Raw genomic sequence first — 15,707 nt, 5'->3', positions numbered from 1 at the left:
CTCTTGACTAGTCACCAATATTAATGCCACTTTAACTTTTAACGTATTCCCCCCTCCCTGTGATTGTAAAAGTGCTTTTATTATTTTATTATTATTAAGGCTCATATTCTGCAGGTCTCTAAAATATCAAAATATCCTAAAATGAATGTGTGAATGAGTTATTAAACTTTATGTTTTCTACTAACATAAAAAAATACACTTCTAAGTATTTTCTGCACTTTAAATAAAAATAAAGGAATAATTACATAAAATACAAATAACCATAATGATCAGTAAAAAATACCTGTACATGGGATCTTTTTAATGATTTGGAAATTATTGTCTTTATTTAACTCCCCAAAAACTAGTTGTCACCTGACCAATACTGCATTTCACGTTTTGTGTGGAAAAACAAGAGCAGCGCAACTATAGCTAACGGACACTAGAGAGCGCTGTGGTGCAGACGAGCGCTCCCAGAGTCGTAGCGTCACGTGACATGGCGGGCCCTCTCAAACGTTCAATTGAACACAAAGACCATGCGCTGAGTCCCGTGACTGTTTTTCCACATCGCGGTGATATCAGATCGTTTTTCCGCCACCCGGGGATGCCGGAACAGAGGGCGTTCACTACTAGCCAGGTGTTTGAGGGCCTGGGGAGGTTCATGCGATATCAACTGTGTATTACTTTTCTCCCGTGCTGCAGGGAGCACTGCAAAGCATGTGACCATGAATCATAACACCTTCTTCCGGTATAATTTCCTTTTTTTTTTGCACACTGATGTAATCAAATCAACATAGTGAACATATTGCATCGATGCTGACATCCACAGCGAGATTCTAAATCAACATTTCTGAAGAACGGGTGAAAAGGTTATGCAGGCGAATATCGCCTACTGTGTGTTTTTTAAATGTCACACACTAGTGAGAGAGATGGTCTGATATTTTGTATTTACCCATTAGGTACACCTACACTGTATAGAGACCCAATTGAGCAGGTTTTGGTACTGGTACTCATCTGAATAAATATGTTTATTGTATTTTTGTGCTTCCAAATGGCAAAATCAGCCAAATTTTACGATTTTCGTTTTCAATTTTTTAAAAAGTTTGATTGCTGTTTTTAAATTGTGAATTAGTAGTTGTGTTGACTTACCGTGTTTAAACACGTTGCTATATTTTCCGAAAGCAAGCTCTTATTTTATTTTTTCAAAGCATGTTTAGTAGCAGAAGTAATGCAAACCCCAGAAAACAGCAGAATAAAGCAAAAGCTATTTTGAATGCCAATGTTGTTTTCTTATGAGAAAAAGAAAAAAAATACACTTGTAAATCTGACAATTGCACAAAAAAAAAAAAAAAATATATATATATATATATATATATATATATATATATAATTTTAAGTCTAGGTCACCCAGCCCAACTTTCTTGCTTTAAAAACCTCCGCAGGAAATGTATTAAGACAACATAATATCCTCTCCAGTGGTTTATTTTCACACGGCCCTTTCACAGCCAAACCCCGGAGCTGGGAGAGACGTGCGAGGGATTCTCGTAGAGGTGAGACAATTTTCCAACGCTCGCCAAGTGCCAAAACAAGCCGTAAGGAGCCGAGGGGAAAACAAAAACACGGGGAAGGTGATGTATCGACTCTCCCGCGAAGGAGACAGAAGATGGGACGAATAAAAACACGCAAAGACGCCGCCTCTTGATTCAAAAGTAACACTGACGTTGCAAGGAATACAAGCGAGCTGCAGTGACAGCGGCAGATAAAGAGCATGGAGGAGATTATAGGTGCACTGGGAAGTTGGCTCAAATCTGACACAGTCAGCACTTAAAGAGGGCGGCAGGAGGAGGAGGAGGAGGAGGAGGGAAGGGTGTTGCAACGATCCTGTCATACCCTAAAGTGAGGCTGTTACCACCGATGTTCGTATATGAAGAACCCAACTTCTTGAGGTCACCGATATATACGCACGTCAAGTGCGTTTTTCAAGGGGGAGGAGGAGCCGGCACAGATTGCCTGCGGCATTCAGTTTTGGAAACTATAAGAAGAAATACGAAACCTCTTTGTTGCATTGCTTTGGATTTGAGATCAGCACAGTTTTTATGTTGAAGATAAAGACTAGGAGGTGAATGTCGGATGTGGTTATGGTATAGCCAGATTTTTTTGTACAAAAGTGTGTCGCAATGGAGAGTAAATATGATGTTCACCTCAAGCAAGTCTGGCTATGTGCATTTCGTAGTAGTATATCTGTGAAAAAAGATATTACATAGCCATCAAAAGCCCTTTCTGTGTCTTGAAATAGTTGTTTTATAACTTTTATCAAATTTGCATCTAAATTACTGTTGGGGAATGGGGAAAAATACCTCTTCATTACATTAACAGACCATTTAGATCAATGCCAAGACAATATATATATATATATATATATATATATATATATATATATATATATATATATATATATATATATTAAATCAAAATGCAATTAAAAAACAAAAAATATGTGTTTTGTTGATTTCTAAACAGTTTCTGGATGTATTTGACAAAAACTCCGTTTTTATGCCTTGTCCCCACATAAATTGCTTCAAAATTGGAGCATATATAGCATATCAAAATTTCAAACTGGGTGGCATAAAAATGTTGATTGTAAAAATACATTCATCACTGAAATGCTGAGGCACAAATTGAAGAATTTACATGGAGATTAAGTTTTTTTTTTTGTCCCCCCCCCAAAATGAAAAGTCACAGTTTATGCGCTGTATAAGGCGCACCGGCTTATAAGGCGCACTGTCAGCTTTTGAGAAATTTTAAGGCTTTCAGGTGCGACCTGTAGTGCGGAAAATACAGTAAGTAAAATGATTAATCAGCATCTTTATAAAGTATGACGGTAAGTATGATTCTTTCGTAATCAACAATCAAATTCTGTAGTAAAAAAGCAAATAAATAGCAGTGTTCCTTGAGCGCAATCCCAAATGGAATTTGTCGCGGGAAACTCTTATTTGTACAACCCTGACCTTGCGTTAAAAGAGACACGAGGGACTAAACTATCATCCCCCTGCGGTAGTGGGCAGTTTTGTGAGGAATTTTGTTTCCCTTTGGCCTGTGGGAAATGCTGCAAAAATGCCAAACTCACCTTGAATAAGTACAGATAGTCCATGGAGGCGAGTCGCAGCAGTGCTGCCACGACTTTAAAGCACACAGATAGCTAAAATTGCCTCGAAAGGGGGGGGAAAAAAAAAACGGTGGCTGAAAGGAGATATTCTCGATCCGACCACACCACGTTTGTCACTCTAGTTAGCCCTGGTCACATGACCACGGCGGCAGGTCTTCGGGGAAGGAGGATGACATGACTTAAGCCTCAAGTGTGAATATCCAAAATGCGGCTCATCAGAACGCTCCCCTGCGCCGTCGTTGTCGGGATGTAATAATTAACTCGGCTGGAGCTGAGACAGCAGCCAATGAGGACGCGGGAAGTGTCGCAGAGCAAACAAATACTTTTTTTTTTTTCCTGGATATAGTTCTGGTGAGTTTCTTGACCACCTCACTTCCTGCTCCTTGCGTGACACATGCATCCCACGCATAGTCAGGATAAACTTATCAATAGCAGCTGTCTTTATGGCACGTTTACCGTATTTTGAAATGAAACGACACTCCTATGGACTGTCCCACATCATAAATATTTCAGGAAGTATTTAAATAAGGAAATGGCAATTTCACACTGTGTATCCGGGTGTGAGGGCCTATTCATCAGCACTTACAGCTTACAGTATCATTATTACGCTTGATTGTAAATTTGCAGCCTTTAGTTATTGCCGCGATTACTGCTGAATTATTATGATGCAGATAAAGCATTATTAACACAGTTTTACTTCTCTCTTTACAGTAAATCCACCTCACCTTATGCGTATTTTTTTCACCTATATTTGCTCCTTCTGCTGATTGAGTTATGAGGGGGGATACGCGAGTACCGATACCAAGTATCATATCGTGCTATTACCTGACCTTATTTCAAGCAGACGTTTTACAATCACAATTTGCTAAGTAGGATATTAGAAAATTCCCATTGATTTCATGAAATTTTAAGAAAAATGCGATATTTAAATTGGTCGGCCATTCTTTAAAATAACACTTAAGAACATTTCATTGTTTTTTTTTTGGTGTATCAAGAGTTGAATAACCGTACTTGCATTCATTATTGACAGTAAACTGTTGCCTTGCCCTGTAATTCCCAATTAACCAACTAACCCATTTGAAATTTGAGGTATTTTACGTGGTTTTTGTGCACTTCTGTAACGTCTTACGATGCCATAAGATGGCACCAAAGTCCTGGCTGGTGCCAAAGCGGAATGTTGACATGATACGTCCAGACAGAATAAGATCTTTGTACGTCGGAGAGGAGCCAAGTTTAGCCTGGATCGTCGTCGGAAAGCATGAAAGGTCGTCATGGGAAAGCACGAAAGGTCGTCGCCGCATGGTGTAGATCTTTGCGCTGCTGAGTGGCTATTTATGAAGCTTGAGCATTTGTAAGCTAAATTTTCAAATTTAATGGAGTAAAACGAATTAAAAATCTCATTTATCTGTTTTGAGAGCCTTAGTATAAACCATTAACACAGTCAATCCTAAAGACATATTTTCATGTATCCTTCAAGAGTCTAGGCATGTAATCTCAGGAATGTATTTATTTACCAAAGATTAGGGTAAAAGAGGGTCAGAAAATGAGTTCATATTGTCATCTACTACGTCGCCAAGACGACCGGACATGAAACAGATTAGGGAAACCGAAGGCAAGCATTTCTTACATTTTTTTTTAAAGTAAAGACATTCTCTGAGAAACATTTGTCACAGTCTACTCACTGGAGCACAAATGCAATAAACTATTTCCTGTCGCCTCTTGCATATGATAACCTTGAGCCAGGGAAAAAAGATGAGCTCAAGGTAAAGTAAACTAGGTAAAAGGTCAGACAGAAATGGTGACCGTAAGATTCCTGGGATGCCATAAACATAAATTACCATTCCTGGAATACACATGGGAATAAATGTCCCCTTTAAAAATGTGTGCGATATGTTCTGCTAAGGGATCTTAATCAGCCATGTGAGGGACCTCTCCATGCGGCAGAGGAATGCTGCTTGCTTTGGCCGAGGACCAGCGGCGCTCCGGGCTTGGACTCTCTCGTCCAGCCCAGAAATCCCGGGCAAGCTGCTGTAAGGCAATTCCGATCTGGTCCAGCATTATCTCAAGCCTTTCAACGAGACCGACGGCCTACATCCGAAAGCATTCAGTTGGGGAGCTTTTAGCACTCAAAGATGCGAGTTGCAGATGTTTTTTTCAGTACATTTTTATCTAAAGGAATACCCGGATCGAGCCGGGAGGCATAGATCGTGTATTTGGCGTAATGAAACATGTTTTTCGTGCCGACTTACGGTATCCGTGGCCTTCTTGGGACCGCCGTGTTTGCTCATGGCTCTTTTTGGCTCTGGGAAAAGCTGGTTGGGTTAGCTTGCGCCGTGATTAGCCCTTCTCTTTTTCGCTGGGACTCAGGCAACTTTTGGGCAGCATAACCTGAAGGCACAGACAAAGATTTATGAAGGAATGCTGGGAAGGTTTGAAAAATGTCGAGAAAAACACCTCAAATTGCCAGTCCCAAAGGGCAGTAGTTCTAAAATCAGGTTACGGGTACCCCTGAGGGTACGGGAAGAAACTTTAGGGCTATGTGAGATTTTAACAGGGTTTCGAAAGGTGTCAGAAGATCTTATTTAACACCAAAATTGGAACAGTTATGTTATTCTTCTCAAATTAAGAACAAAATAATTGGAACATGAAGCAACTGACTGCAAAACTCTGCTGTTGTCTTGAAAACGTTGTCTTTATTTTAGAATGGTTTAATAAATCTGCGCTCTGTCTTAGTGCTTTTTTTGTGATGCAAAAATGCTTAGTGCTTTCACATCTATCGTTTCACACGACTGTATAAAGGTTTTAAGGATATGAAACCCTGTGAAGGGACTGTTTTAAAAACATAAATATCTGCATGAAAACTCCATTCCAGGGTATAATGTGTAACTTTCCCGCTGACCTTTTGTCCCCTATAATTGTGCATAATTACAGTCAGTCTGCAGCCGCGCAATAAAAGCATCTGCCTCTTCAATAGGGCTACAAAAGACTCATTGTCAGCACAAAATCATCATTAGGAGTTTAGTATTTCGCAACAAGTACGTAATATCACACTGCGAATGTTGTAATCATTTTACACCATTGAAATGGAATCATAGATAATGTCACCGCCCATTAAACTGTATGAACCAGGAAGTTTTGTGCCAAATAGCAAATGGATGATTATTGTCAACAGAATAAGAGCAGCATTCTCGTTACCATTTTAACTTCACAAATGTCTCTTTCTTAGAAAGTAGACACACTCTCTGATTTTTTACGACTCATTTCCTCGTCCCCGAGGGACGCCTTTGCCGCCATCCAAGGTCATTAACCATTAGCCAGATAAGAGCCTGATAACAAGGTGCACTACTGTGCAGGGAGACCCTTTGGATAAGCGGCAGCGCGTGCTTTTGGCTAACCTCCACTCGCGTTTTGATAGCTTTCGTTATTTACATATAGCGTGACGGGCATGTTGTTTGGAATGATAACCATACATATAAGACTACAGTATGTACCGTATAAGTTAACCAGGGAGTCATGTGTCGCCAATGGCGAGCAGGCTGTCACGGAGAAGGTGGCGATAAAGATTCCTTGGCACATACACAAAGTGGGTCATATCGGTGACCTTGCGTTGACACATATTTCTACTAGAGCTGGAAGTGTAAGGCCAAAAATGATGGTTTCCCGAATGTCTTACTTTGAAGGGTTTAATTCATGTTTATCAACAGTTCTCAAACGGGGGTACGAGTACCCCTGGGGGTATGTTAGTTTTTAACAGGGTTTCTGCCGGTATATGCCGATCTAAATGAATGTTTTCCAAAGCATTGTTGTGGGCGTGCCTAGGCCACCAGAGGGCAGTGTAATAGAGACATACAAAGAGTTTCACAACTGACTCACAAAACTGCAGTCATTTTTCACAGAGGATAAAGAATATATGCCAGTGACTTTTGTTATTATCTGTCAACATGTGAAGCTGGGATCTATCTTCAGTGACGCAGCACCTGTGAAATATTTTCTCAGCAAAGTACCCCCTAACCAGAGCAAAGAATTTTTGGGTGATAGAGTAATGTGCCATCCATATCTGATTTATTAAACTTTGGAATGACATTTTTTTTGTGTTATCTTGAGGCATGTTTTATTGAAAAACTCTCAGGAATAAATCGTGCTGGAAAAATATGTAAATGCCAATGCATTTCTGTATAAAACCTTAACAAAATAAATGTATACAGGAATTACTCTAGTGAAATTCAGCAATAAATTGCATCATGTTCCAACAAATTTCCTCTTGATTTGAAAAGCTTTTTTGTGTTCTTGTCATGGCATTAAAACGCACTGAATTAGTTTTGTTGATGCAAAAAGAAATCCCGCTAAATTCAGGTACATTCATTAAAAATGTCATGTAAAAGCAAAAACAAAAAATCCTTTATTATAAGCCTTCAAGTTTTGATTTGAGTCTGTTCTAATGGTGATAACGGAGTCATTCACCCACTACGCACACTTTATTTTCCCAGTAAACGAACACCCTGGCCAGTGTGTTAGAAGCACGGGGATAAAGTTACAGAACGGTGGGATCTGGAGCCCAAACGATGGGAACCAGCAGCCCACCTACCTGGGAAAAAAAATCAACAATAAAACACTGTTAAGGTACTAATAATTGTCTTTTTATGAACGACACCTGGACCTTGATTGTGCTTTGTGTGGGCCACGTATGAAAAGGAACTGTCGGCACCTTATGCAACAGCTGAGTCTGCTGAAAAAGCCATGGATGAATGCTGAGTGTGCAAGAGGAAGCGAGGCAAAAAAATAAAAAAAGTCCCAGTGCTTCATCATGTCCTCTAAACAGAGTCACCCTCAAAAGTCCTGCGCTTCACACTTCAGTCACTGTCAAATGTGGAGCTTTGAGAAAACCTATCCTGCTGGAAGGATGTGTTGAAGTCTTTTAAAAAGTGTGACCGCTATGCTAATGCTTTACAACGCCCATCAATTTCAGGACGTGATCGCATGCATTCGGTGGACACGCCCACAACGTTTGTGAGCATAGACAACGGCTTGCTATTTTGCAAATTTGAGGCCCGATTGTTTTTTTTAATCATTAAATTTAACTGTTGTCAACAACGGTCTTGTCTGCGGTTCGTCAAATATGGTGCCGCCCTGCAAACAATCCCAAGTCTGAAAACATCATAGCGTCAAGGACTAAGAATAGGAGCGTTGCGCATCTCGTTGTTGTGAATTATGACGGCTGTGTGACTGATCTCTCCCGTGGCTTAAAAATATACCAAATAAATTCCTGCCGCTGATGGTTGTGCCCCACTTTAGCCTTCTATAGGTGATTTTTGAGGGGAGGGGCAGGCGATACATGAGAATTAGCGTTGATGCGGTATCCAAACTCAGGCATGTACAGTGTGGATATAAAAAGTATACACCCGCCCCCTGTTTACAAATCCTATAGACCAATGCTGTGACCTACAAAGTGGAAGCAAAAAAATAAACAGGTTATGTGCTTGCATTAGTGTACACACCCTCTTAGAACACATTTAAACCCATGTGTAATGGGAGTCAACACACAGCTGTCAACTTTTCAAGCGCCTTTGATCAACCCTAAAGTTCAGATGTTCTAGTAGGCTTTTGCTGACATTTTTCTTCACTGTTAAAGTCTTTGATTTTTTTTTTTTTCGCCTTCTCCTGACTGATACCTAAAGAAAGATCAATCTGCGGCCGTGGAAGTAGTCAGATTATAAAAATGTCAGTAAAAGTGAACCAGCACTTTATTTGGGGAGTTATCCTGACTCACTTTTTTATGAGACTCAATCTATTTGGATAATCCTGATCTCAGCCATACAGCAATCCCTAAGAGGGTGTGCACATATGTGCAATGCCATTTTCTTGGTTAGTAATTTCTACTTCAAAAATTGTCAAGGTCATGTGATTTTCACGTGATTTCACTAATGCCGCACCGAACGCACTTAAATGTTGACCACTGGCAGCCTACAAACAAACTGCTTGGCTTTGAGACTTGCTTAAAAGATAATGAACAATATATCATGTTGTCACCTCAATTATAACAAACAATCAATTGCTGTTAAAAGGCAAAAACAAAACCACAATGGACTCACTGCACCCCCTTTGACTTTGGCTTTTCCACTGTACGTGCTCACACTTACAAGCGCTACTGACAAGCATTTTTCTTAAGCCGGCAAGTCATTCAGTAGCTTTACTCCAGATTCAGCGCTTACGTCTTATGGGTGCGTTACGTCCAGATAGCTTCCGTTCTGGAGCGCAGACACGTTGTGGCCTTAATGTTTTATCGCCGGCGGAAGATGATATAGAATAGTGGGCGAGAGAGGAATGCTGACAAGGATAAAACTGTTATTGAAAAGCTCCAAAACAAATTCTAATCAAATTATTAACTCATTCAATCCCTAATATGTATTTATATACCTTTACAGGGAACATAGATTAAATTCTGTATAGTTATTTAAATTTTTTTCTTAAAGATTAGGATAAAGGGAAGTCTGAAAACTGCTGACATTTCAATGAATTCACATTTGTCTTTTGTTTTGTTGTTTTTTTGCATACGTTCCTTCCAGCTGATGTAAATAAAGCCTGACCAAATGACCATAGGTTACTATTACTACTACTATTTCTACTAGTAGTTACTACTCTAGAGTACACACTTCAAATGATGCAAGGGACATCTTCAAAAGGCATGGCAAACGACATAAATCAATAGGTGAAAATCCATACCTTGCTTTGCTTAATGCAGAGAAGCCACAGCAGACATGGTAGTAGTGCAACCGTGAACTCTGCAGGCAGGTGGAGGAAGAGACGCTTCTGGTCAGAGTGCAGCAGGGCAAATATACAAAAGAGAGAGAGACAGAGAGGACGGGACAAAAGTTAGGACATGCGGAGCGAATGTCCAACCTCTGGGACAGACACGCACGGACTGATAGTGGCCGCCTCTCTCAGCAGGATTAAGTTTCCTCCCTGAAGGCTACTGACAAGTAGCCATGTGACTGCAAGGCCTATTCAACATTGACTCACACACACAAGCACCGCTGGCTCAAAAGTGGTTAGTCAGACCTCCCGATGATTAATAACTGGAACTTTAGTGTTGTCTAAAAATGACACCTTGCCGAATGCCCAGCCGCTTCACAGCTATACAGTTTATTTAAGTAAAACGAGGCATATGTTAAAAGTCATTTAAATTCATGACATATACCTGCCAAGTCATATTTATATTTCCATATACCTGTATATTAGGATTAATGGATTCTCGCGGCTAGCCTCATCCATCAGGGGGTGGTTAGTCATGCAGACAAAAATTAGTGTCAAAATAACTATAGGAGACGCCATAAGATACATTAACAGCTCAGAAGTAGATCGATCGTACTGTATTGTCAGGGCTGATGCCAAAATTTTACGTGTCTTTGTTTACGTTTCAAACAGGTTTCAAACAAAGGTTTCAAAGGGTCAACAGAATCGCTTATAAAATTAACTGAACATGTAAATATCTTCTGTAAGTGAGCAGTTTTAAAGTCTTTTTGTCAGTATTGTTATATGGCGGTGAAGTGGCACACTAGCATGTCACGTACTAGCAAAACAACAAAATCATTACACAAAGAATCCCACCTAAAAGTCACAAAAGCCACTGGATTAATTGTGGTGGGGAACAAAGAAGGTCCTGTAATCTAAACAAGTCGCTACGACCCCTTTGCCAAATAATCAAGCCGCGCATTCCACATCAGCTTATTTGAGCCTCAGGGCCGACAGAATATCCAAACCCTGGAGGAGGTTCTGAATGTGCAAGACGGAATTGTTTATCCGCGGGGACGAGGGCTCACCGTGGAGTCACATGAATATATCTAGCGGGGAAGGTGGAAAAAATACATACACACAGCTCAAAATATTGCATGGGGCTTTCCGCCATTTCAACAAATTGCTGAAAATAGCCTCTCGTACCCAGACAAACGTGGTCAACATTGTAAAGAGGTGTGTGACCTCATGGACGCGCCAAGGATGAACAACATTGTCATAACCCTGCCACACCGTTAACACATTTCTATTAGCAAACAGGGGCCGCTATGGAGAACAAATCCAGAAGATGGGGCTATTTTATCATCTGTTTGTATGTGACACAGTAAATCAAAAGTGCAATATAAAATACTCAAACAATACTCAAAAGCCTCATAACAAGTGCATTTGCCTTTCATACAGAACCCAACGAAGGCAGGATACTGTCTCAAATGTGTGCACTTTCACACAGTGACACAGCATCCTATGAGCGACCTATGAATGAGATGTGAGGGGAAAAAAAAACAGTACGAGAGCCCTCTCTCCTTTCCAAACAGAATCTGGTGAAGGTGGCATATTGCCGCAACATTTTGCCAGCATCAATCTTCACATTTTGCACAGAGCCAAAACCTTGTTATATGACGTATAAAATATTTAAAAGGTGCTTTCAACGCAACAAAAAAAGTGTCTCAGTCCAGATAACATAAAAGAGTTAATGAACTCTTCCTAGCAACAAGTGTCAGACATACATACCACCAGGAATAATATTCTTAGAAATACCAGTTGATGCCAGCTCGTTTTTACTAGTACAGTAGTTCCCCTATCACCTGTCAATATGGTTGATGCATTTTTTTTTCTCAAAAGGAAGGGACAGAAACTCACCCGAACGCCTCGTCTTTTACATCAGTCCACAATGGCCGACCCCGACAGCTGCCCGGCCCGCGAATCTCTGAAGGGATTTCGCGCCACCGGAGTGCAATGATAGCGCCGAGTGTTTTTGCCAAAAATAGCCCAGCGGGACTTGAGCCTTTCTGCGAGAACGCTCGTCTGCGCTAACGTGACTGAGGGTTCGGGTCGATCTGACACATCAGCACAGCGGTCGCGGGAATGGCTCCGCTAACAGCTGCATCACTGTGCGCCTCTTTGTACCATCCGAGGACCGGCAGCGGGGCTAAGACAGCACCTGTCCGGGGGTGCGGAAGGATTTAACGGGCGACCGGGATATGCCTGCTTACGTAATAGTCAATATAAATGCTAACCCATTGTTCTCTAGAGGAAAAAGCAATAAACTTTCAATCATTTTTATACCCGTGATTAAGACTAGGGGGTATTGTTTTGGACAAGTGAAATGGAAAGTTCAGTTATGAACCGGGTCAGTTAGCGCATTTTGACCGCAAGACAGGACTGTAGTCAAGTCCACATTTATCGAGTCAAAGTCACAAAGATGCAAGTTCAAGTCGACTGAGTCTCAAGGCTACAAGTTGAGGTCAACTCTGAGTCCGTAAGGTCCAAGTCATGAAGATCTGAGTCCAAGTCAGTCACAAAGGTCTAGGTCCAAGTCCCACCAGAGACAAAAAGGTCTAGGTACAAGTCACGTCAGTCACAAAGCTACAAACCAAAGTCAAATCCGAGTCACAAAGTTGCGAGTCCAAGTCAAGTCTGAGTCCACAAGATCCGAGTCCAACTCAAGTCTGAGTGACAAAACTCTGATTCCAAGTCCGAGTCACAAAGCTTTGAGTCCAAGTCCACAAGATTTGACTCCAATCCAAAGTTCAGCTGACATCAAGAGTAGACCCTAAGAAAGAAAAATATTATTTTCCTAACCAAAAAACTTGAGAAATATCATTCCGCGCATTTAGAAAACCATCCTAACTTGGACCCAGAGCTGATTTGAACTCTGGACCTTTGTCCCTCGGACTTGGATCATCGTGACTCAAGTTGAATCGGGACTCAAGAAAGACGGATTTGACAACAAGTCCTGGTAGTCAACAATAAGACCTTGTGGTGCGCTGCTCAGGTTGCGCAGGGCTGAGTTTAGAGCGATGAATTTCAAGTGCTTTGACTCGGACAAACTGTAACGACTACATAAACGATCATGGGAAGAAAAAAGCCCGCAGGCTCCCGGTAAGCAAAAGGACAACAATCGCAACGCGCAGTCAAATTAAAGAAGCGAATCCAGGAGCACCGAAGTGCTTGAGGGTCTTTACGTGTCACGTTAAAAGGATTGCAGTCAATATCGCGCAATGATTCACTAAGCAATCTCCACGCAACATGTAAACGGGTTCAACCCGAGTTGATTTTCTTGAAGGCTTTAGGCACCAAATCCCGCTGGCGGAGCGGGAGGTAAAAAAAACAAAAACTCTATAATATCAAACATTTTCCGCCCTCCCTTTCCTACCCTCGGTCTCATTTTCTGCATGATCAAGCCATTTTCAGCAGCAATGCGGAGAAGTTTGCACCACTTGTGACAAATCCTTTCGCTCTCGTTTGACAGGCGAGGGAAAACAAATCAAAACATGATGGGGTGATGGAGCTCTTCAAAGTCTCATTGACTTATTCCACTTTAACGTAATCTTTAACTAGATAGTCAACTTACAAACAGACGAGTCAGCAAGACATATCCTTCCTCACCCTGCCATCGCGATAATGGTCATGTGACCATGTCCTGTTGTCCTCTTGACATAGGCTGCAAGGGCCAGCATCTTTTTTTCCATGTTGCTGATTTGTAAGTAACGCTAAGTTGGAACAGGAGGTCGGGAAAATTCTCGCTTCGGAGGTAGGATCCGACGTGGGATCTCTTGCGCATCAAACCATTAATGGGATGACATAAGAGTCCATTAAAACAGTCTTTTTCGACATTCATTGAGCACATATATCATATATTACAATACAAAAAAATTCACGTAACAAACTTTTCATTTTTATGGGTCTCCTGAAAAATTAAAATGTCAGTGAGACGAGAATTTTACCCAGCTACACTGAAATAGAGGTACAACAATGAATTAATAACTAATCGCTACTCGAATTAACAAAGAATTATTTTGATCACGGATTCACAGGCCAAGAACTGCCCAAACCAACAGAATTTTAAGAGTCTCAACAGTTCATATTAATATTAACGATACAATTAATATGATCACATTTCTTTTAATATGATCACATTTCTTTAATCCTTCATGAAACATTTGTTTTTGAAAACATTGGTCAACATTTTTGCCTGTTTTCTGACTAGACCAGTAACTGAATCAATAAAAAAGAAGTTAGTGAACTTTTTGCAGTCTATTTGAAAAAATGTCTTTTTTTTTTTAATAAAGTGGAATCTAAAGCATTGTTTATTACCACCCAATTCATCTCTGAATCAACCAAATAATGGAAAAAAAATACTAAAATAATCATTAGCTGCAGCCATATAGTGAAATGATTATGATCTCATCTCAATTGACTTGTATTTTAATGTGTGAAATCTGGACGCAAATTTATTGGCAACACAAGAATACACAGGTTATTAATTGATATTCCTTTTGTGTCAAATCATCTTTCTCTTTCCTGGTTTCTTTTGCAGCTCAATGCCCCCTTCCAAAAAAAAAAATATGTATTCAAACACGGCAACATACCTGTCATGTAATGTACCTGGCATGCTTTCTACAGTATGCAGGACTTTGTTCACATTTTCAGGGACAAAGGTTAATTTTGCTTGGAAAGGGCACTTTTTTATTCACGTTATGTTCAGTGACACTTTTGTTGTTACATATTAACCCCAAAGAGTGCCATTTTGTTCATTTCATTCTTGGACATTCAAAATGTTTTATTAAGAAGTTGCGATTAAAGGAATGCTTACTTTCTTTAAGGTTTTGTATCATACCGGACTATTTTCTTTACGGAAAAAGAAGGAATCAAAATCAGGAGTCGGATTTTAGCAGCATCCATCTTTCCAGGTCAGAAGAGCTGAGATGATGGCTTGTTTTGATGCCTTATCTAACCGTTTAAATGTAGCAAAGTTGCTAACAGCACTTCTCTTGAGGTTTATCAATTCAAACGTCATTTTTATTTTCACTTGTTGATGGAAAATTATAAACCCAAGTGTTATGGAATTGTAGTTTGTCATCTCAACGTTTACTACATGCAATTCTGAACTTTTAGCAACAGATATTACATCAAAACAACTTAGTCCTGATTGACACAAGTTATCAACTAATGGAATGCTCAGACTTGGAATAATACAATGTAATATTGTTAGGGACTTTTAGTTCATGCACCAATGAACAAAAAAAGAGAACACACACCCTTCTAACTCTTAGTAATCTCCTTATCCCCTTCCATCACACAAATACAAAAAAAAAAAAACTGACGCGAACACTCAACAATAACATTAGCAATTATATTCGAGGTTGGTATCCGTTAGCTTAGGAAACTTCTACATGTCCACGCCTCGATACTCTTATTTTACTAATCCACCTGTCTCAAATAATAAGATAATTCCAAGTGGGAGCACATTTCCGAGGACTTTTGTTAATAATAAGCCGAGAAACAAAAGCGAACTCACTCAATATGTATGAGTGGGTTTGTATGGTAGTCAACTGTCAACCCCTGTTCACTCGCAATGTATGCGGAGGGGGGGGCAATTCCTCCATAGACAACGACGATGTTCAATGTAACCATAGCTGAAAGTCATTTTTAAAGTGTGCGATAAAGGGTAAATGACACCGAAATTGTGTCTTATTTCGACGGGGATACCAGGTGGTACTCACCTCAAACTCTCGCCTCTTGCTGGCTGGATGACTTGCTTTCAACCGGT

General features: G+C 40.3%; 1 protein-coding gene across 1 annotated transcript in view; it reads right to left on the bottom strand.

Moving 5' to 3' along the window:
* slc4a2b (solute carrier family 4 member 2b) overlaps positions 1-15,707 on the bottom strand; it is a 31,563-nt gene extending 15,856 nt beyond the window's left edge. The window contains exons 1-3 of the mRNA XM_088401498.1: positions 15,661-15,707; positions 9,866-9,952; positions 5,395-5,533 (exon numbers count right to left, since the gene is read on the bottom strand). Coding sequence (XP_088257624.1) covers positions 5,395-5,433 — 39 coding nt within the window. The 5' untranslated portion in view covers positions 5,434-5,533; positions 9,866-9,952; positions 15,661-15,707. The remainder of the gene's footprint in view (positions 1-5,394; positions 5,534-9,865; positions 9,953-15,660) is intronic.

This window comes from Hippichthys cyanospilos, chromosome 19, assembly GCF_059441005.1.
Source record: "Hippichthys cyanospilos isolate Australia breed blue-spotted pipefish chromosome 19, RoL_Hcya_1.0, whole genome shotgun sequence".
Lineage (NCBI taxonomy): Eukaryota > Metazoa > Chordata > Actinopteri > Syngnathiformes > Syngnathidae > Hippichthys > Hippichthys cyanospilos.
This window is presented reverse-complemented; position numbering and strand designations above follow the sequence as displayed.